Below are 23,834 nucleotides of genomic sequence, written 5' to 3'. Positions count from 1 at the left end.
TAAAGGTTTTTTTAATAGAGTCAATTGATGAAAAATCCTAATGGATTTCATGTACATTAAAAGCAATTCTTTCATACCAACATTAAAAGGAAATTTGAATTATCCCAAATGTCACTTCAAAGATGCAATATTTAAAGAATATTTTTTAACTGCTCTGGCTTATCTGGCATGGATTGGCATGTCTGAAATATTCCTCAGGTGTTGATCACCCCAAAAAATCTAGTGAGCTTTATCTAAGTGGTTACTGTGACAGTAAAAACTGGAAGTGCTCAGCTGTACAACTATCAGCTACTGTACACAGCCTATAAAACTTCATGGGCTACAGATTGAACTGTAGATACGTGATCCCCTATTCCCTGGTGTCACTATTATAGGGCAGAGACAAGCTGCCTTATCACTAACTCTGTAAATGAAGAAGCCTTGTATTGAGACCACTGAAGCAAGTTAAGAATAACATGCACATTTTTTTTTTACTGCTTTTTTCTCTTCATGTTTTTGAGGTAGTAGTGGAATTTCAGGCTATTCCTCCAGGATGTGCTGCTGGTTGCATCTGAGAACTAATGTTACCATGGGTCTATAAACTCTGTTTAATACAACCCAAATTCTAACACCTGCATTTTTCAAGCTGTTAGACAGAGATAGGCATTGGTTTGACTGCTTGTCCCCACACGAATGGTGAGATTTATGACTCTTCTGTCTGCTTATCTAAAGGCTTGCAGTGCATTCCTCAATTTGATTATTAATAAGGCTATCCTGAATACAAAGTAAAGCAGCAGTAAAGAAAAGCCTGCTTGGGAGGGAACAACATGACACAGTATGCTATAACAGCTTCTGGATACTACTATCCCTTCATAATTGAGTATATCTGAACTGGAAAGCCAATTCTTTTATTTTCCTTTCCATTTTATTAAAAAAATGCAATGTAATTAATGGACTGTCTCCCAGTATTGAGCCAGTGGATTTGCATGACACAGTCTCTAAAAATACTCAAAGTATTTTTATTTTTTTTACTATTATTTACATACTCAGTAACAAATAGAAAGACAATAGTAAATTTAAAGGTACTGAATAAATTTGTGTTTCTTATGCAGCAGTGGAAAAGCACCATTTAAAAATTTTCATTCTTGTCAATGCTTGAACTCACTTATGCAGCTTTGCTGAGCATCCTGGCAACATCTAATGCATAGACTTCCAAGCATATTTACAAGGTTTCTCCATCTGGAGAATGAGGATCTGTTTTTTTAATATAGTCTGATATTCAGAATTCAGACATGTGTCTGTCTGAGGTCCTGGTCTTAGCAGTTGAGGTCAATTTAACCTAAATAAATGTTCAAGCTTGGCCAAAGCTGTATTCACTACTGAGGAACCTGGAATTTTCAGTCATTTTGCATATTAGTAGCACATGGGACACTTCTGAGAACCCGTTGATTTGAGTCTCTTAGTGTGAAGGTTATGATGAACCTACACCTGCCAGCATCCAAAATATTTTACTATATATTTTGCTAAACTGAAGTGAAAGGAACCTAGTGGAATTTTGACAATCTACAGCTTAGAAGATAGCTAGGAATCTTCAAATATACGGTCTACTTTATATTCCTCTAGGGTTCTTAATTTTAATTTCAGTGTCTACCTAGTGCAAAATGTGAAAATATTCAGGAGTAGAAAATAAGTTTTCCTTCCTTCTAGCAAAATATCCTGATCATAAAAGAATAGAAACAGGTTATTCTACTTCTCTTTTTCTTAGGATTGGAAATACACTCTGGAAGAGACAGACCATATGATATCAGGTTTAGGGTTTTTTTTTTATCATGGGGATAGAGTATAAGTCAGTGAGTGAGGGAAGAAATCACTGAATGGTGTAAGTAGGCACACATCATAGCCACTCACAGGAGATGTCATCTTCATAAAATTGTCTTACTATGATGGATTGTCACTAACATTAGGAGTTACCTAGATAGGCAAGGTCAAAATAAAATTTCTCTCTCTCTCTTTTTTTTTTTTAAATGCTGAGAGTAGTGGCTGAATCTTTGACAGAGAATTTCCTGTCTCAAGGATTTAGAAATCCTTGCATAATGAAAAATGCAAGAATAAAGAAGGAAGGTTGTACTGAGCTTTAGACACATGGAAATTAGAGAAGAAATCTTCCAATATAAAAATTTCAGGAGAACCAAGAAATTGTAATGTTTATTTCTTTTAATTAATCCATTTAGCTTAGGATATAATTAGGATTTCATAATTGTTTGTGTGATACTGGTTTATTCAAATATATTTGAATAACTGCCGTCCAGATGACTTAGGAAAACCTATGAAATCTATCTTAATTTTTATTTTGTTCATGGAAATGTCTTTTTATTGTCTCTGAATATCTATATATATAGTTTAACTAATTTTTAGATTTCTGCAGCAATTTAAAAGTATTTTCCCCAAATCAAAATATTATCCTCCTATATGACACAATTTGAATTGCAGTGTTTAGATTCTGTAAGTCTTAGCAGCACAAAAGCTTGTCTATTAGAATGTTTCCCTGAGCAGAGCACTCCATTAACTTCAAAAGCAGTAGGTTGCCTTTCATGTTCATATTCCATTATTGTGCAAATAAACCTGGTCATTTTTTTGAGTTTTAAAGTGTACTAGGCTTATATATTTACTGAACACTCTCTAAGTTTCTTTAGCTTGAGCGCTGACAGTTTTGTTAATATTGGTTACTGATTGTATACATATATACATACATATATATATACATATATATATACATATACATATATTATACATATACATACATACATACATATATATATTTTTTTTTCTATCCTCAGTTTGGATTTACCTAGATATTGAAATTTTTCTTAAGAGTCTGCCTTTCCCATCATTGCCTCTTTTCCAGTTTGAAATGACTAATGCTTAAATTATTATTAGTCACATCTTATCTCAGTGGCAAGGGCTTGTGTTTTTAAAGTAATATTATATGAGCATCTGCTCCTATGGCTCTTGCCAGAAATTAAAAGGCTGATCTGCAGGAAAGAAAGGTTAACACCTCAATTTTGTAGTGAGAAATGGGCTGCAAGAGGAAGAAGATTTGCAAAACCAAAAGGCCTTTTATATTTAATACTATCAGTAAATAGTAGATACACATATTTTTGCTTTACCAACAGTTTACCTGCTTGGTTACTCACAAGACTGTTTACAAACTGACTGCAGTTTTTGAAGTTTAGTTTGATCCAGTCACTGGATATTCAGATTCTGAGAACTTCTTGACGAGAAAGTAGCAGTCTTGAATATAATTTTTTTAGACAGTACAAGTCCAGGTAGCAAGACTACTTTGGAAATGAATGTGAGAAGAGAGTGAATGAATGAAATTTCTTTCAGAGGCACAATATCTGGCTTGTAATTAGTGATCCTGTGATAATGGCCATTGTGTGTCCATTAGTATTGGAAGGTCTCTGTTAAAATGAGGGCTGAAGGGACCATAAGGATGCTGGTCATTTTTCTGAGGCATTCTATGTCATTACAGTAAGGACACATCTTCAAATTACTTTTACTGTCACAGTATCCATGGCCTTTCCAGATCCAAGAATAAATTATATTACCCCAAAGTATATATAAATTTACATTCTATGGAAAACGATATCTCAATAATGAGAAAAGCTGATGCACAGCAATTTCTCACAAACCTATTTGCTTAATTGAAGATGAAGGTTGGCTCAAAAGTGTTCTAGAAATTGTTTATTATTTGGGGCATGTCCTACTCTGGTAGCATGCCTTGTTTGGGGATGTTTTCTTTGCAGAATAGAGGTTATGCAGGCTGTAGTTTCTTGGATTCCTGTATTTACTGAGAATGAAGTTAACATCTACATGCAGTTCAGGGCAAAAGAGCAAAATCTGAACTTTTTGCTCAACATATTTATCAGTTCAGGCAAACAGTCATGCTAAAATATGTCTCCATTTTAATTTCTGAAGACAATTTGAGGCATCCAAGTTCTATGCTCCCAATGAACTGTCAAGTTCATTATTAATGAATTATAAGTAGAAAGAAAGAATCCATAAGTCTCCCTTCCACCTGCCACATACACATAGATTGTGGAAGATCTGGAAGGGACAAATGTATTCATTTCAAGTTTAACTATATAAAATAGTAACACTAGTGATACTAGCTATGTAATAATTAAATATACTTCATCCCTCTCCTATTTTGCTTCTAAATTGTGTGGTTAATATATAATGCTACACTCTTTTTAAAATTCACAATACTGAGTATTGAATGGAAAAAAGCAACAGGTTTTCCTTAAGGTGCGTTCTAATTGTTGCTGGTTTATTTAATGCTTGACTCAAAGCTCATCAAAATAATGAGTTGCACTGTATCAGATTTATCAAATTAAATACTTCAGGCTGATGAATCTTTTCCAAAAGGATTATTAAAAATGTTATTTTATGCCCTTTTTGCTTACTAGTGTTTTTTTTTTCTTTTTTCTTTGATCCAGGAGGCATTTTTGAGTGTGTGGAATCTGGTCCAATGGGAGCAGAAGAATTGGCCTTCAGATTTGCTGTGAACACAATCAACAGAAACAGAACTCTTCTGCCAAACACCACATTAACATACGACACACAAAAGATAAATCTCTATGACAGTTTTGAAGCATCCAAAAAAGGTAACCTTTTGCATATTTAGTTTTTTAATGAAGAACTAAGGCTCACTTAGTTTACTTATCTGAAAAAGTGTCTAACCAAGAAGCTATATGCAATGAGACTGACATTATTGTCACTGACATTAAAGAGCTGCTTTATTAAAGGTTGTAATGGTAACTGCTTGACAAATACATTGCCACCTTTGCTCCCACTAACCCTAAGCTATTCCCTTAAATATTTAAAATCTCAAATAAATTTTGCTGAACATTGTGACTAGGGTGTTTCTGATACAGCTCCTTTGGAGTGAGAAATCTCATTGTCTTCAAAATTTATCCAGCAAAATGCCAAATTCCCCCAAATTCTACTGAAACTGGATTCAATTTTAAACATTCAATCACTTCAAGTATATTTTTACGAATGCCTTTATATAGTTAATCATAGACTTCAAAAGGGAAGTAGTAGTTGTAATTTCGTGCATCTTATACCAGCATAGCATAAAAATAAGCCTAAATATTAAGTCTGTGTTAAGACTATCACTATCAGATACATGTCTTGACCTGAGTTCTTTTCTCCAAACTATAACTTATATGTTTACAGAAGAATTAAGAGTAAAAATTAGGTTTGAACATTTTCCCTAAATTTTAAAATCTTTGATTCTCAAAAAAAAATTCCAAATTTTCAGATTTCTTTACATTTAAATCAAGGACAACAGGCACAACTTTCTGCATCATTGTTGTATCCTAGAAAGTACAAACACCAAAAAGTTCATAAGTATCTATGGAAGAAAGTACAAAGCCTCATGTCAAAACTCAGTAAGACTGAATTTTGCACTGTATTACATGCTCTTTAAAAACACTTTTTTTACAAATTGAAGAGCTAATTTCATATGAATGCTATATGTAACAAGACAATAAGAGGAGTGAAAGAATTGGAGGTGAGCCTGCCTTTCTTATGGCAGGTTTCTAGCCTAAATCTGCCAAGTGATCTGGTCCCAACATGTCTCTCCCAAGCATTAAAGACAAAAAGCTTTATACAAGAAGGGATTTTTGGTGTTATGGTGGGCTAAGAAGAGTGAAAACATGATACATCATTAAAAATTATACATAATGGAAAGTTCCTGTGTCATGATTAATGTACATGAAGGACATCTTAAAAGTGGAACTTAATACTAATTAAATGTTCAGTTTAGAACTGAGAGGATACTTTTATTGCTTTTACTATAACAGATTAAGAGAGTTAATCTTGCTAACCTGTTTTATCTGTTTATTTGACAAATAAATAATTAAAATATAGAACCTTGTTAGGCATGAAAATCCTTATTGAACAGAAATACACACAGTTTGGTCACTGAAAGATGATTATGAAAAATTGTCATGAAAATTGGTCATTTTTCATACATGAAAAATTATAGGCTAAATATTTCTGTCTACCAAGATGGTTTCTTTGCAGGGTAGCATGTATAGTACAAGAAAGAGGGAAAAATACCCTTTTAATAGGGTATCTTTGAATTGTTATTCTAGCATTTTGGATGATGGGTTAAAGCAGATTTTGAGAGAGACTACTCTTTCCTTTCCATCTCAGCCAACAGTGAATAAAAGTGCTGAATCTTAATTCTGTTTCTTTCATTCTCCTTTCCTTCTCACCTTCCAAATTCAGCCGCTTCCTGACTCCTGCACGTGCTGACCTGTGAAATCTAACAGGACATTTTCTCTCCATTCCTGAGGGATGATGTAGACAGCTGAGAAATTTCTCCTGAGATCTCTAACTTTTTAAGTCTTTCCTGAGAAAATGCAACTACTTTTAGCCTTTAATTGGGGTTTGCTAGTCTGAATATTATGTTGCTAAATCTTATCAGACTATAGTAGCTGAAATTAGAATGGCAACATGCTATTGATTAGACATATGGAGTAGATTGCATAAATTCCTTTTTCCCATTTGCATCTTGGATGAGAATTCAACACTTTATTTGTAACTGCTCAGGCTGTATCAAAACCTGTGTAATCTTCTAGTACTAATAGCTTTTTGTATCTTCAATTCACAATGCAGACAACTGCATTTGTGCTCACAGGTGCTTTAGTTCAGAATCAGAGGCTAAAGGTTAGCACAAAATGGTTCATTTTATTATGATGGAACCAAAGCAGAATTTTAACAATGAAGTTTAAGCATTTGACTCATTTTTGTGGTTCATTATCATGTCCATTAGTGAACAGGCAGGCACTGCATCAAAAATAGCCTGTTTAGACCTCTTATTAACACATACTTTTGAAGTTTAGTATAGTTGAAATATTAATGGCTTCTTAAAGGTACTATATTGATAAGCAACCTTGAAGGCAAGATGTTATTTCCAAGCTACTGTTTCAGTGAAGAATAATGTAAATGCAACAAAATATCCCTCAATGTTCTAGGAAAATTGGTATGCATCTGATAAAGCCAGTGCCATATTAAATCACGTGTAAAAGCATTGCATTATTCAAATCTCAGAAAGAGGAAAAAAAAAAGTCCATTGAAAAGCCATCTGGTAGCTATTGCTGTTGTTAGTGATCCCATTTACTGACATTTGCATAAAGCTTGTTGATTACTCTTAGGAAGGGCAATATTAGCATAAATGTTTTTTTATTGAGCTAGTCATTTAGGCAACACACCGAATAGCAATGAAGATCCTGTGTGTCTGACAAGTTTATTTAAACCACCGGTGTTCTGCAGTTATAAAAAGGTGTGCCAGCATAGTTTCTGGAATGCACTTGAAAGACAGCAATATTTTCATCAAGTTGAAAAGAATGTGCACAACAATTAATTTTGAATTGATGAGAAAAGCAGTGCAGCAAGATGTGTTTCTACTGCTTGTTTCCTCAGCTGTCAGGAACATTGATGGTGGAGTAACAGAATTAATCAAACCCCGTATAAATACTCATGTCTAGTTTGGTTTTCATTACATCTCTCTACCAAATGAGTTGTTTTCCCAGAAGACAGAGTCTGTTTTTCAGAGCTGCATACTCATAAAAATTATGCCTGTGGAAGTGAGTGAAATAGGAGCAGGGCATTGGCCAAAACTCTGGTCTTCAGTATTGATTATTCTTTCCTGCCTTCTTTTTGGCATGTCCTAACAAATATTCAACAAGATGATACTGGAGTATGCTGTGGGAGATGATACAGACCAGAGACTGCTAATGAACAGTACAGGTAGGGCCACCCTGTATCAGAAAACAGGAAGCTGAGCCACTTGAATACAGCAGTATCATGTCAGAGACTCTCAATGCCAGTTTTATATACTCATACAAGTATAGCAAAACTGAGCATTTCCAGTTTTTAAGTTTTACAGAAGTATCATGTCAGTGACTTTTAATGCCAGTTTTATATACTCATACAAGTATAGCAAAACTGAGCATTTCCGGTTTTTAAGAAGGGACACAATTTTTTTTCACTGAAACACAGCAATTTAATTTTAGGGAAAATATTGGTCCTTAAATTGTACTAGCCAACATGCCTATTTCAGATACAGAAATTCAAATGTCCATTTTAATGAAATTAACTCTGTGCCTGATAATTAACTGTGAAGTACTTCACATGTAAAAATTCTGAGTAATTAGGACCTCAATAGAAATTGTGTTATTGACTGAGGAAGAAGTTATCACTTAAACAACCTAGATTAGGTTGCTGTCCTATTTGACCCTTTTCCAAATGTAAGATGCAGCTAAGTACAAACCTGTTTTATTTGTCAGTACTTTATAAAAGACACATGATTGCTGGCCTTTATCGCTTCCATTGACATAGGAATGTTTAATAAACATAGCTGAGGACTATTTAGAGGGTAAGAGTCAATATTCATCAGTTTGTAATGAAAGCTTGGAAGCATATTCTGAAGTTGAAATGTGTAAGTGAAAGTGTTACACAAGAAGGGAGCTCTGTCAGTAAGACGGAGTATTTCATGGAGTGCCTTTTGTTTAATATGAATTGTGCAATACCTTCTGGCACACTGCCTTTTTTCCTCTCATCATTGACAGACTTCTGTCTCCTCTTCAGCCTGCGATCAGCTGTCCCTTGGGGTGGCAGCCATCTTCGGACCATCCCACAGCTCCTCAGCTAACGCCGTGCAATCCATCTGCAATGCCTTGGGAGTTCCACACATCCAGACCCGCTGGAAACATCAGGTGTCAGACAACAAGGACTCCTTCTATGTCAGCCTCTATCCGGATTTCTCTTCACTCAGCCGTGCCATCCTTGACCTTGTGCAGTTCTTCAAGTGGAAAACAGTCACTGTTGTTTACGATGACAGCACTGGTAAGGCCAAAGCATCAGGCTGTGTGCAGATCTATTCACATACACAAAGAGAAGGAGGAAGGGTGTCACTACTCATATTTCATAATTTAAGAAATCTTTAATAGTTTGCAAGAATTTTACTGGTGAGACAGTGTATAACAAACAATGTGGACTTATTAGCATAAGTATTCTCATAAGTATGCTTCAGTTGCTGAATTCTGTGTGTTTGAGCTCACAGCTGTCAATAAATTGGTCACACTCTGTCTGTGTTTTCTGTAGTGTCTTAACAGTTGCTAACAGCTATGTCTTTTGATTTTACTTAAAACTTAAACTTTGGAAGAAAAATATGGTAACTTGAAAAATACACTAGTGTGCCCAGTGAAGTAAAAAGCCTAAATTCTGGTGCTGCTTTTGGTGTTGGTTGAGTTTGAAAACAGATGCTATATTTGTTTGGAATTCTAGTATCTGTTTCTTCAGATAGAAGTGAAGAAGAAGCCTGGTTTCAGCTCCTAGCAACTGGACCAAAAGGAAGTTTGGAGGCTTGCTTTACAGATGACTTACAAGAGTTAAAAATTAACTCCTGACTTTCCAGCAGAAATACACTAGGTTATTACCTTTCTCTTAGTCACCCTAAAATTTGTTTTGCTTTTCAGTTTCACCTTGACAGCGGTACCTTTGAAAAATGCTGTAAAACTTGCACTTCATTTGAGATCTAGTGGTGGTTAGAAGACCTTGGTTAAGGAGAAAATATCACTGTAATAGAAGATACAAGGAAGGTGCTTGGCCAAAGATATATTAAATCTTATTGGAAATGCTGCTAACTTCTTCCATGCTGGTTGATCCGTCGTTGTCAGGAAAAGAGCATAGGGAGCCTTAAATTCTTCTCGTGGTTCATTGAACTGGAAGGCAGTTGATGTGCCTATTACATGATGCTTGTCTCTATCCAAATCTGAAATAAAAAAAAAATAGGATCAAGAAACAATGTGAGGCTACCTTTAGGTAAGACTAACTCTACTAGGTAAACAGCAGTTACTGCAGCAGGACAGAACCCCTGCTTGCTGTTCAAGCTCAGATAACATGCATGTGTAGCTACCAAAGGGAAAGGAGGATGTAGAGAAGATGGTGCATAAAAGACTTTATAACTGATATTTTTCTTTATGCCTTTTTAAAAAATGTAAGGCAGTGATGTTTAGAGGCTGCATCACTACAAGTTTGTTGGCTGATGTTACCAAAAGTTTCAGGTAATCAAACTTTTGATTTAAGCTTTAAAATCAAACTTAACTTTATAGACCTAAGACAAGCAATTTGTAGCCTGTGTTTTTTTTTCCCTAAATTTTTTTTGTATTATTGTTTTGAAATAGGAAAGGACATTAAATCCTCAAATTTTAACCATATGATGATAGAAAGAAGTCAGTTGTGATGACAGAGTTATTGATTTAGGTTTGTGTAACTTGGAAATATTTCACCTTGATTAAAATAATTTTGAACCTAATTATTTTTTCAAAAACAGATTACATCTTAAAAAAGTCAATTCCGTTAGAAAATTCATATGTTTTAATACTTTGAAACTTTGCTCAATAATTTCAAGAAATTCTCTTCTGTCCAAAAAAAAAGTTAACAAAAAAAATACTTCATATTCAATGATGTCTTCATATCCATAGATATGTTGTTGACAGCCTTGATAGACCTGATCTCAATAGAAGTGTTTTGAAGCCAGGACATAAATAGAAATGGGAATGAAAAGAAGGTTTTCTGGTATATATTGTGATCTACTTGTTATTACTGTTAATATTTCAGAGAGGAAAAGCCCCAAACTTAACCTCTTTTAGAACAATTTTTAAATAAATTTCATAATGAATGAGTAGATTGAGTTACTTACTCTATTTGAAAAGCATAAAGAATTGTTCCAGGATATAATATGTTTGAAATTATATTTCTTTCTGGAGTGGCCAGGCCCTTCCTATTATAATACTGGTTGTTCCCGTAATCTCATCTACAACATTTTTTTGATTTTCCCTTGGAATCTATTTCTGTCTGGAGGCAGAAAAAAATTAATCACTTTTAAAAAGGTTATCCCCTCTCTTTTTTTTTTTTTTTTTTTGTAGTGTTTTCTGTAAAGTGAATTTAAATTCTACTTTTTAAAGACTGCCAACTTCTCTTTGTTAGTAGCATCTCCTATGGATAATTTCAGGACTTCAAAAGCAAATGACACTGCTGGGAAGTCCACAGCATCACTTGCCTTTGAAGTACATACAGGAACATTCTTAGCTATGAGAAATTATTAAAGAAACAGATTTTATATCTGCTGGAGTTCAAGTGCAAACCGATGGGTTTTGAGGCAGGGGGAGAGGAACCTTTTGAAAGGAACCTTTTGTTGCTTGACCTTGGGAAGTGGTTCTCTCCTGTCATAGTATAAGACAAATATTCAGTTGTGAGTCTAGGACTGGAGCTGAATATGATGTTTCAACTAAGATTTAGAAATTGTATTGTATGACTTGTGCCATTTAGACTTAATTTCAAATCATTAAAATGAAGGCAATAAAGACAAAATATTTATCACTGTTTATGTCTGTTTCATCCATTTGATCAGTGATTCCTAAATGTAAAATGGATATAATTCTTAATTCCTTTTTCCTTTGTTTCTCTTTTAATCACCACATTTTGCACTCCTTTATTCAATGGTTGTTGAGGATGATGATGCATGTCTTTTTTAATGATGGTTTTAGAGCTATGGATTTCCTTTGGACAATTACTCAAAGCTCATCCAAGCTAGGACAATAAATATGTTGGTATAGCAGATACAGTGATAAGTTAATTGCTAAAACTAATATTTTTTTGGGAGATTCATATTTGCTTTATGTATTTTTACTATTATTGTAAACATGGATACAAAGGCAGTTGATACTTTTATTATAGGGAAGAAGAAAAGGTATAGAGCATGAATAAACTAGGTCTGGATACTTCTCCAATAAATTATGAGGGCTTTCCCATTTGTCAAGATCCTGCAAGATTGTAGGTTGACTCTGAGGGAGAGAATGATTTCATCTATCCATTTAACTATTTATATTTCTAAAAAATGTGTTTATCTTTTTAAATGTTAGGGCTCAGTTTTATGACTTTTCTAAGGAATTGCTAACATTTTCTAATAATAAAGAAGAGATAGCTCATCTGCTTCAGAGCTAAAAAAAGAAAAATAGTGTCAATGTTCTTCATCTCCTCAGTGTGGGATAGATCTTCTAGAGTAAAAATGAGTGGTAAAAGCTGTGTGGTTATTTGACACTCTGCAGCCAGTAAAAGCCCATGTTAACTCTAATGTTATTCCCCAGAGGTGTGCTAGACACCAATACTCCAACTGCACAGTTCAGCTGTCCCTGGACAACACCATCATGTCCAACTCTATTTAATCCCCCAAGTTTCTACCTTGTATGAAGCAAAGCCATTTATGTGACTGATCCATGTAAGTGTATAAGCAGTCTTCTATACTGTTTTTTGTGTCTTTCAATTCACAGCATAGCTGCTTTCAAAAAATTAATATGAGGTGTCCCTGCCTCTGAGGACAGGATTGTAACTAGATGATGTTTAAGATTCCTGCCAACCCAAACTGTTTTATGATTCTGTGAGATGTATGAAATAAATATTTGTATTTGGTCTGGATCTAATTTGATTTGAGGTTGGGTGGTATGAAGATGTACAGGGGAATTCAGTGCTTGTTTAGAGCCCAGTTTGAAATGAGAGAAAATTTGGAATCCCAGTATCTCTTTGTAATAATCTTAGAGATTACTATTAAGAACAGCCATTAGTTTCTTGTCTCCCTCATTGAAGCATTTTCCCTTTATTCTCAGAGAAGGAATAGCTGTACATCTTACTCCTAATTTGAGCAAAGGCATAAGTTGTTTTTAGTGCACTGTGGGTAGCAACTAGACCCTGGCCCATGCTTTATGATGCAGAAGTGACTAAGTCAGAGAAGATGAATGTCTGCAGTCCAGCTATTGCTCCTCATGTCAGACTGAGCCTCAGAGTACTGGTTTGTTCTGTGCTGATCAGACCTGCCTTGTGTTCAGGAGTGTGTAATGAGGAATGCAAGATAGCTTGCCACAGGAGAAAATAGAGGTTGTGCCGTGCTGAAATAGGTACAGGGAAGCTTCTAGAGGGATATGATCAATAACAGTGGAGTGAACAAAGATCAGGTTGGTTACAGTGTAATAAGGAAGCTGCACAAATAAGATGAAGTAGATGAATAAACTAAACGGTTAATTCTACCTTGACTCGGTAAAAAGAGATGCAGTTCTTTACAGTGGGGGTATGGTAATAGAAATAAAAATGAACATAGAATGGACAAAGGTTTTAATATTATAATAAAGCCTCTGCCCTGGTAGTATTTTATGGAGTAGGTATTGTGGCACTAAGTAGATGAGTTTTTTCTTTCAGGGAATTAAAAAGTGTGAGTCCTTTTTTTGTGTATCTCTGATTTAATAGTCCTACACTTACTTTCATTATTTAATATTTTTTTTTTGCACTAAATAAAAGCTACTTTCTGCTCCCTTCTATGATTTAATTTCCTTTTTTTTTTCTATCTCTCAAGACTTTTTTTTAATATAGCCCATTTTTGTATGGGCAAAAAAATTGTAATAGGGCTCTAAAACATTTTTCTTGCTAAAAAAAAGACAAAATTTGCTTCCTTTGATCATTTTAAAGGGAAAAGCATATTCCTTTTAACTAGGATTTAATGTTAAAAAACAAAAACAGAAACAGACAAAACCCCAGCAATCCCACCCCCCCCACCCAACAAAAACCAAAACAGAACAAAAACCAACCAAAACCCAAATCTAAAAAACCTTCTAGCAGGATGTAATGAGAGGCTGGTTACTTTTTTTTCCCCCTTAAAGTAATTTATGGTCTCTTTGTTAATTAAATTCCACTAAACTGTCCCTGGACACTAATTAAATACTTTCAGATTTACAGATTTGCTACAGTCAATTGTCTTTAAGAAAGAAAAGTGGAAAAATGACAATGTTTGTCATCTGCAAGTCCTAATGGATTTAACTGGTCTCAGAACAATAACTTAATTTCAAGTACATATTATAATCTCTGTGCTAAAGAAAACAACTAGACAAACTGTAAATAAGTTTGTGAATCTTACACAATTAAAAAAAAAAGGGAAAAATACATGAATAATTAGATGATGAGCTCTTAAATTAAAGTGGCACTTGTACACATATCAATGTATTGATACTTTTATATATCAACAGAACAAGTTGATATAAACAGGGTTCTGGATATTTTTTCTTAATTAACTTTTGTTTTGGTCTTGAGTGAATGAGTATAAACACCAAAAATCTGTTATATCTATGAACAGAAGCCAAAGTAAATGCTGAAAAATTATTTCAGAAATAAATATGTTTTGTGTTGGTCTTTAGTACTGAATCCTGTGCTTAAACTGAAATGAAGGAAGTTGAAAGATGTCACTTTGTTGATATATACACTCTAGTATGCAGGTGGCATTGATTTGTGAAAAAATGACAATTTCTTTCTTGGGACCAGTATTAAAATTCCCATTATCTAATTCCCACTGTATTTGGTGTTATTTTGGCCTCACCTTGATTTTGTGTGCAGTTCTGGCCCCCACAATTAAAAAATATTATTAAGGTACTTGAATGTGTCTTGAGTAGGCCAACAAAACTGGTGAAAGGACTGGAAGGCATGATGTCCTGTGAGGACTGTGGGCTTGTGTAGTTTGGGAAAAAAGAGATTGAAGGGTGACTTCATTGCTCTCTGCAGCCTCCTGAGGAGGGAAAGCAGAGAGAGAGGTGCTCATCTCTTCTTCCTGATATCCAGTGACAGAACATGTGGGAATGGCTCAAAGTTTCATCAGGGGAGGTTCAGACTTGATATTAGCAAACATGCCCTTATTTATTTATTAAGAGGTTGGTCAAACACTATAACAGACTTCCTAGAGAGGTGGTTGATGCCCCCAAGCCTGTCTGTATTTAAGAGGCATTTAGACAATGACTTCAACTTGCTTTAACTTGTTCAGTCTTGAAATGGTCAGGTATTTGGACAAGATGATGGTTGTATATCGCTTCCAACTGAATTATTCTAATTTAATTTTCTAAATAAGAAGTTTTATCTTATTTCCAGATATCTTACATCTTGTGATTTGTTACAGTTGGGTTTTTTTTCTTTTATTGTGTGCTACAATTGCTGAAGGACAGCCACTTTTGCAGTTAATATAATTTTAAATTAAGAGGAATTAAATATCTTGTGGGTAACGTGGATGTGGGATGATGGCAGGTGGGCAATATTGCTAAAGAATTAAGGAAAAAAAGCTTCTAAGTAGCCAAAAAGTAAATTTTGGCTAGGGACAAAATTTCTCTTGAAGGAAAATAGATATAGTGCACTATAAAGATGAGAAAAAGTTTCCGATGCTCAAGAGAACTGGCAACTGAGAAGACAAAGAAAATGAGTTGGTCTGAAAAGGCCTGATTGTCTCTGCTTCTAGATAAATGAATTAAGCAACATCTCAATTTACATGAAAAGTTGTTCTCCTTTATAGACATATCTATTTGAGTGGTCTATTCTGAGAGAGAAGGAATGAGAGTTGAGAATGCTGTATTTGAAGGTTTGAAACTGGTGTAATAACAGTGTATTTCACCCCAGTTTAGAAGACAAGACTTAAATTTTGGTGATCTATAACAGGAACTTATAAACTGACATGACAGGCATGAATTAGAATATATTTTGGTTTTGATATTTTGATATTTTTGAAAGGCAAAGTTTGTTCAAGAATAGATGACAGGCAGAAATAAAATGAAATTTCTTAAAGATAATCTGGGGTGCTCAGTCTACAGTACAGTAGAAGACATCTGCGGGGAGTAGATGAAAGAAAGCACACAGGAGTACTGTTATTGTGATTTGCATTACTGTGGACCAAGATTCAAAACAATCACTAAGTCATTAAAATTAAGCAGACAAGGCTTTTGCTTCCCATCCTTCTAGAATCATCTAACATAATTAACCACAGGCAGTGTTTTAAAATCAAAAAATATCTCAAACCAGGTGTTCATTGGGAAAGGAAATATAGAAGGACACAGCTGTTAAAACAGTCTTAGAAAGAGGTCATAATATATTTGACTTTTTAATGCTGAAAATACTTGTGATATTTCTGAAACTGACTCAATGCTTGGGAGTGAAAAATAATGGTTTATAATTAGGAAAGTGCAAAGCAGCAAAATGTACTAAACAGAATTCAAGAAAGTGGTGAGATTTTTAGGGTTGTCCTGTATAGGGCCAGGAGCTGGACTCCAATGATCCTTGTGGATCCCTTCCAAGAGAGTACTCTACAACTGTATGATGATTAAGTGAATATTGTTAAAACTGTAATTTCTCCCCAAAGAATTAGTTGGATTCTAAAATGAAGAGTAAATAATATTGAACTTGGTTAAAAAGAAGAAACAATTATCCAGGAGCATACATTTTCAAATCATTGGAGCAAGAGACTTCTGAAAAACTTTAAAATGAGGTGATCTTCAGTTAATAATTAACTTTGAGAACATATGGATGGTAGACAAAGTTCGAGAAGTTTGGGTAAGGTAGGCAAGCTCAGGTTCATACCAACTTTGATATTTGTCCAGATTTTGAAGTACACTCATCCTGGTTCCTTATGTTTAATTAACATCTAAATCATCTACCTATTCCAAACAACTTCCTTCCTAACTTGGAACCTGCTTAAAATTAGGTAGAATAAAGTGAAGTTATTGTATGAATTTGTTAGTTGGGTTTTGTTTTGTTGGTTTTGTTTTGTTTTTGTTATGGTTGGTTTGGGGTTTTTTGTTTTGCTTTGTTCTATTTGGGTTTTTTGTGGTTTTTTTTTGGTTGGTTGGTTGGGTTGGGGGTTTTTTGTTGTTGCTAGTTTTTTTTTGGTTTTGCTTTGTTTAGGTTGTTGCTGTTGTTTTTGTTTTAAATAGACCAGTTAACTGGATTTCTATTCCTGGGAAAAAGAACCCTGTTTACTTGTAAGCACTAAAAAAGTCTCCAAGTGTTAGGTTTGCTGAAACTGTGACGTTTCCTTTATCAAGAGCAAATAATGTAAAACTTCCTTCTTTTCCAGGTCAGTGTGCCTTGTGGGCAAGGGAAAAAAAAACAGTTGATGTGATACATATTGAGTTAAGAAAGCTAAACTGTTCAAGTTGACATTCATATATGCAAATTAGAACCATAGGTACTTTATGCAAGTGTCAAATGGATGCAAACAAGGAGTAATAAACCAAAATAGATTGGTTACAGCTTACTGAAAATATAGACTTGCAAGTTTAATTTTCTGGTGTGAAGAGCATATAAATTACATATGCAGATGGCAATCTCAAAAGTTACAATACTCTAGAAAATATAATTTGGGTCAAAGTATTTTGATAATTCTCTCTCAAGTATAAGACTTGGTCACATTGTGGATAAGCCAACAATGGCATTATGAGAAAGAAAACATAACACTGACTTCAGGTGTCTGATCTGAAATTCCATGTGTCAGAAATTCCTAGGTAAAATTTCATCTGCATAAAAAAAAATCCTCGTTACATTTTATTACATTGCACTTTGCAGCATATTTTAAGAAAGGTGAGGATTCTCAAGATCAGAAGTTAAGGAAAATATGACCTGGGAGGAGAAGACTCTAAAAGTGTTACTTTTCTGTAGGGGAAGTATACAAAAAAGTCTTGCAAAAAAGAAACAAGTATACTATCCTTTATGTTAGAGAATAGTTAGACACATGTTTAAAACTGTAGCAGAAAGGATTGAGCTAGGAACATTTAGGTTAGAACAAAATAACAGGTGTCCTTGAAAGGTTATGGAAAATCCACCTCATGAGTTTGGTCGTTTGTTCGTGTTTTTTCTGGGTGTTGTTGTTGTTGGGTTTTTGTTGTGGTTTTTTTTTTTTTTTAATTGTCATTAATTTTTATTTATTTTTTTGCAACATCAATGTTTTCATACTAATCTTCCGAGGCAGAACAGAAAATGAAAAGACAGGTAAGGGTAACCTTCAAAGGTCTCTATCAGGACTATTAGCTACTACTGGTGCTGACTAATGTCTCTGTCAAATGTGCAGAAACATTAAATTGTGAATGGATATTAAGTTACTCCACTGGCATTGATACTGATTTCTCAAATTTGATTTATATTTGTATTATATATGGATGAAAATTGCATCTGTGTGTACTTTTGTATATTTATAGTGTTTTGACTTGTGCAGTTTTAGCTAGCGTTTATTCTGGTTCTATGAAGCAGATGCAGAATTCAGAATACTGGTTGCTTATGATGGGCTAGGTGGGTATCTTTTCTGCAAATAAATAAATTTGTATATAAATCATGTTAAAGATAATGATTGGGGTGGTATAGCTTAGCACAGAATGTTAAATGGAAATATTCTTGTTCATTCCTATTTTGTGCATTATCACTTAATAGTTATTCAGTGTTGCCTTATTGGAATAAATGAAATTAGTACCTAAAGGAGGGTTATATTTGCCAATGTGAATAAAGCAGACTTGAAGTTTCCCATGCATATAAGCTGGAATGACATGTAGTTCTGTTGTACATCTTTTCAGTTACCAGTTCAGAGAGGTTACAGCATTTGTAGCACTTTTATTGAACATTTCTATTGAGGAAAATAGACTTTTAAGTCTTCTTTAATAAATCCAAATTTGGTAAAATTATTATAAATAATAACACTAATAATTCGGACAAGGAAGAAATATTATCCTGAATGACTATATATTCCACAATATCTTTTAAATACAGAGTGTTTCAAGTGCTGTGCACAGTAGTTTCAAGTGAAGATTCAATTAGTAGTTATGTGATAAACCTAATTGTGGTATTTGGATGCGGCTGGTTGGTGAATTCCTTTACTAAGACAGTTATTGCACATTTTTTCTGTAAAGTCCAGAAATATTTTTCTAGTGTTATATGAATGTATTGCTAGGATGCTGTGGAGTTAAAATTTCACTTTCAAACACTTTTAGTCTTTATGTAGGTATTTGAAATTACTTTAGCTAGTTGTCTGAAGAAAAAGTGTTCAATTCTGTAATTCTTTTATGGTAAATGACCCTGTAGATGTTCTTTGAGAATAATTCTATACAGATTTTAATTAATTTTTGGAAAAGCAAAGTAAATGTTAACAAGTTAACAAAATGCATGATTCCAGCCCATCTTTGCCCATCTTTCAGGAAAACATGTTACTACAGCTCTCACCTGTATTTTGGCCAATAATTGAATTTGGACTTACTGCAGTAAGACTCAGTATTACAAAAACAAATCTATGGATTTAAAATAAATAAATTTTAAAAATACATAAGGTGCTTTACAGCATTTTTCTATAAGCCTAAGAACAGAGGTGGAGATAATATTTCCATAAGTTGTAACAATGAACATATTCCAAGTAGTGCTTTAAATTGTTTCGCTTTTGTGGGTTTGAATAAACTTAAAAATTTAAATCTTACAGAAAATAGCTTAGGGAACTTCTGATCAGAAGATTTGTTTCTTTCATGAAGGCTAGAATTTTTTTTATTATGTCCAAATACAGAAATATGTGATAGGAAAACTAAGTGAAAAATGAAAATAGGAAAACTGAGACAAAACAGTTTCACATTCTTGTATGGGGCATACATTTAAGACTTATCCAAACTGAAGTACAGTTGTACTCTTATTTCAATATTACATATTTTATCCTCTGGTTGGGAGAACACTGTGAAATATACTTGTGATGTCAGTCCCTTTTGTGCTTTGCTCTGCATCACACTTGGTTCAAATATTACTGTCTTGATTCATTTCAGCTTCCATTACAGAGTTTTCTTCTCTCTTGCACTCTTACCAATTCCTTTTTTTTTTTTTTTTTTAAGCAAAAAATGAAACTCCTTTTGTTTCCAAGAGTAAATGTGCTAAGCTGCTGTAAATTTCATCTGAGCATGTTTATTTATGCATCTTTTCAAGCTAAGTCCATTTTGGAATTGCTAACTTGTTCTGTTGCTTCTTTTATCATTGATTCTGACATCTTTGACAAAATCTTTTATCCTTTGACAGTAGTATAGCTCTTTTTTTCACTCTTCACCCTCATTAGACTTTACTGCTCATACATCATCCACTTGAGAGATCATATTTCATACAATTATGTTAATTAATTTGGCCTGTTAATTCTTATGCTGTAACTACTGAATTAATGCTAAAACTTTATGAAAATGTTCAAAAAAGCATTTTAGAAAACAGAAAAACAACATTTCAAATCAGACATATTGTAATAGAGCATTTGACATATATAAATGTCAAATGTAGCTGGAGACTAGAAAAAGATGGCAAATCTAATGTACCAATAAGGCATAATGTTGTCTTAATTTTCAGCATTTCCTTCAATTATGTTATTTTTTCTTATATTTTCACACATAAGATGCAAAGGTGAGGAAAGGATGGACAGGACTCTGAGTTTGTTTTTTTTTTTCCTAGCTGCATCTGATAAGTACTAAGGTGGCATGAAAAAAAGTTTTATGGTGATCTTCAAGACCAAAACTGAAGGTTCCATGACCTGAAGGTCTTTTCAGTTCAGAAGGTCTTTTCTGAAGTTTAGTAGCACACTAATTCTTTCTTGTGGAACTGTGTGGGATGGGGTAGAGGGCTTTTTTCACTGCAGTACTGCACAGCCTTTATTAGAAAAGAATTGTTACTGTAAATAAGCTGAATTGGGATTGGCTATTTGCAGCTATAAAATATGTTTACACCCATGCTCTGATGTGCTTGCTTAGCATATTTAAGGAAAACAATAAAGCTGATTATTGCCTTGCTCTTCAGTTACAGCTGGTTATGCTGAAATAGCCGTACAATGGATTTAACATTCTGATGCTTAGACCCAAGATGCAGAAAAATTAGGTGATATGCACAGTATCAGAATAGAAATCTTGACTGTCTATGAAGTTAAACCTGGATCCATGGTTTTCTTGCTCAGTGATTTTTTTTAACCCTAAAGCTAGTCTATTCTATATATGCTATTTTAGTAATTTCAACTTCAATGTTAGTCATGAATATAATTTAAAACTAAATAATTGTTTTAAAATTATTATTTTTTAGTCTAAAATAAAGGAAGATTGGGATTTTAGTTAGGGATGTTTTTTTTTCCTGGCCTAGTCTAGACACTTTAAATTTTTTTCACAATAAGATTTGTATTTCAAATGCAAATACATACCTGCACAGGTGTATGTAATTAAGAAATATAGTTCTGCCTTTTTTTTTTTTTTTTTTGCTTGTTTTCTTTAGAAGGGAGAAATTTTCTCAGATACTGAGAATTGTAATGGGCTGCCCAGGGTGGTGGAGTCACTATTCCTGGAAGTTTTCAAAGAAATTCCTTGGCACTTAGTGCTGTACTTGACTTAGTATGGTGGTCTTTGGTCAAAGGTTGGGCTCTGTGATCTTGAATAATGTTTCTATGATGCTATTCTATTACACAGTCTAGGAAAAAAGTCAGAAGAAAGCTACCTAGCCTGAAATGTTTTTTCTGATAATTGACATGGTTACCATCCAAAAGCTGGTTTTTGAAAATATTTTCAGTAGGAAATAATTAACTTTTATTTGCCCTCTCATACTCAGTGGTCCAGAACTGGCTTTTCAGGGTGACTAAAATTTTTAGTTAGTGATATGCTCAGAAGAACTATATTACCTAAACCCCCCACCCTTTCCTTCCCCTCTCCTCAAGAATCACAACTTGATCAAATTATTTTTTTTTATTAAAGCATAAACTGCTGCCATGTAAATTCTTTAAATGTGTTTATATAGCTGAAAGGCCACATATTGGCAGTGTGGAATTTGTAATGAGTTCCTTAAGATATGATAGAACATGTCTATATATTCTAAGGTTATTCTGAATTATAAGCAATGGTTCTTTCTTCTCTGAGGAAGAGTTTGGCGAGTAGTCACACTGTATGGTTTGATAAGAAGATAGGGACATAGGTAGCTGGATATTGTGCTCACTTTATACATCTGCACTTTTTCCTCCAGAAGGAAATTATGTCATACAAATACACCTCTAGAATCCATTTGAGCATGATGGTATTGGCCATCTTGTGTATTGGCTTGTCCTCATGAATCTAATTTTTAAATTTTCAACTAAAGACATTTGAAACCGAACAGCTATACTTTGGGCAAAGGGCTTGTTAAATAGGATTTTCTTTAGCAAAAATTCTTTTGAAGTCAGTTACCAGACACATTTTATTCTTTATACTGATTGTTTCCCTTGTAGAAGTCATGTTTAACAGCAAAATAAGTCAACATAATACTAGATATCCTTGAGCTCCTCTTCATGTCACTGTCACTAATCATAGCACATTTTAAATATTGCAAGTTGCAAATAGCATCAGACACTAATGCATTAATATTTGTAAATATTTGTATATTTGTAAAATATATACATGCATACACATGTACTCTTGTGATTGCTCTCCCATCCTTTAACTACAAGATTGAAAAATTCTGCTAATAAGAATCTGCATTAATTATGTTTACTGTGAAAAGACAATTGTTTTTTCTGGACTACATATCTTAGAACTTTTTCCATTAAAGACACCATTGCTACTGTATTTAAATGGGATTAAATATAACTGGTGATAATTTTAAGGATGTTTTACACTGCTGAAATTGAGTAAAATTATCTTAATTTAGTAGAAAAAGCTTACTATGAATAAATATGAAAGGTCCATCAAGCTGTCTTTTTCCTTTGTCTCTATTTCCTCTGTGCCTTTTCTTAATGCTGTTGCTGTATTAGATACAACAGCACAAAGAACACAGAACAGCCCACTGTTTGAGAGACCCTACCCTTTTTAATAATTTCACTAAAGGTGTTTTTTTTTTGTTTTTGTTTGGTTTTTTTTGTTTGTTTTGTTTTTGTTTTTGTTTTTATGGTTTTGTTTTTGTTTTTGTTTTTTTAGTTGAAGATGATAAAACTAAACTTTAGAGTTCATGGGTAACTTCTGCGAGTAATTTTGCAGCAATTAACTGTTTCTGTTGATGTGAAACATTCTATAAGTGCCAATAAACCAGCATTCTCCTCCCTTCTACCCATACCCTTTTCAAACCCAGTACACAATGTGATTTTTCTGAGACATAACCAAAAAAAATGAGCAGGAGGCTGTCAGGGAAGAAGAAGAGTACAGAGAGGTGTGAGAAGAAACAGCTTGCTAAAAATAGAAAGACTGCTTTCTGGTGTTTCTGCAAAGCAGTATATTATTAGTTATGAAAATTTTGACATGGTTAAGACAAGGAGTAGCCTTTAAAAGAGCATTAGTGTTTTCTTACAGAAAAAGGTTGATGTGTTCAGCCTATTGCAAAGTGCATTTGCTTGCATTCTTCCTGTGCAGCACAAAGGCAGCATTAATGGAAATGATAAATAGTTTGATGAGCAGGCCAGGTGGCGCAGCAATGGCCTGCAAGACTGCTGAGCTGGACACAGGTTTTAAAACAAACTTGGGGTTCTTGCTTCCTGGACTGGTTGAAGTTGAACATGTCGAGGAGGTAATGTGATTGATCTCTTTGGAGGAAGATGCCAGCTGGAGAGCTCACAAACTGCTCCTTCAGGATTCTCCTTAACGATGAATTGATGGCAGCTTCTGAAAAGAGTTACTCACACCGCACTCTTCCCAGCCATTCAGAGGTAGGGCTCTATCACAGTGGCTGCTAAAAGAAGGAATTGAGAGTTTGAAGGGACAGGAAAAAGGTGTCCCTGGTGAAAGAAAATGCAGGAAGTACATTCCCAAAATGCAGCTATTATTTCTATACTGTTGTAAAATAGATTTTTTTAGGGGCTTATACACAAAAGGTTGTATTCTGTTTTTTTTGAAGTTTTTTTTTTTTTTTTTTTTTTTTGTTTTGTTTTGGGTTTTTTTCGTGGTTTTTTTTTTGTTTGGTTTTTTTAGGGTTTCTTTGTTTTCTTTTCC

The 23,834-nt window shown here is 34.0% G+C and overlaps 1 protein-coding gene across 1 annotated transcript in view; it reads left to right on the top strand.

The window, feature by feature from the left end:
• The window catches only part of GRIK2 (glutamate ionotropic receptor kainate type subunit 2), a 358,915-nt gene that overhangs the window by 113,525 nt on the left and 221,556 nt on the right, over positions 1-23,834 (top strand). Inside the window, exons 3-4 of the mRNA XM_053937989.1 lie at positions 4,479-4,646; positions 8,644-8,901. Coding sequence (XP_053793964.1) covers positions 4,479-4,646; positions 8,644-8,901 — 426 coding nt within the window. The remainder of the gene's footprint in view (positions 1-4,478; positions 4,647-8,643; positions 8,902-23,834) is intronic.

This window comes from Vidua chalybeata, chromosome 3 (assembly GCF_026979565.1).
Source record: "Vidua chalybeata isolate OUT-0048 chromosome 3, bVidCha1 merged haplotype, whole genome shotgun sequence".
Classification (NCBI taxonomy): Eukaryota; Metazoa; Chordata; class Aves; order Passeriformes; family Viduidae; genus Vidua; species Vidua chalybeata.
This window is presented reverse-complemented; position numbering and strand designations above follow the sequence as displayed.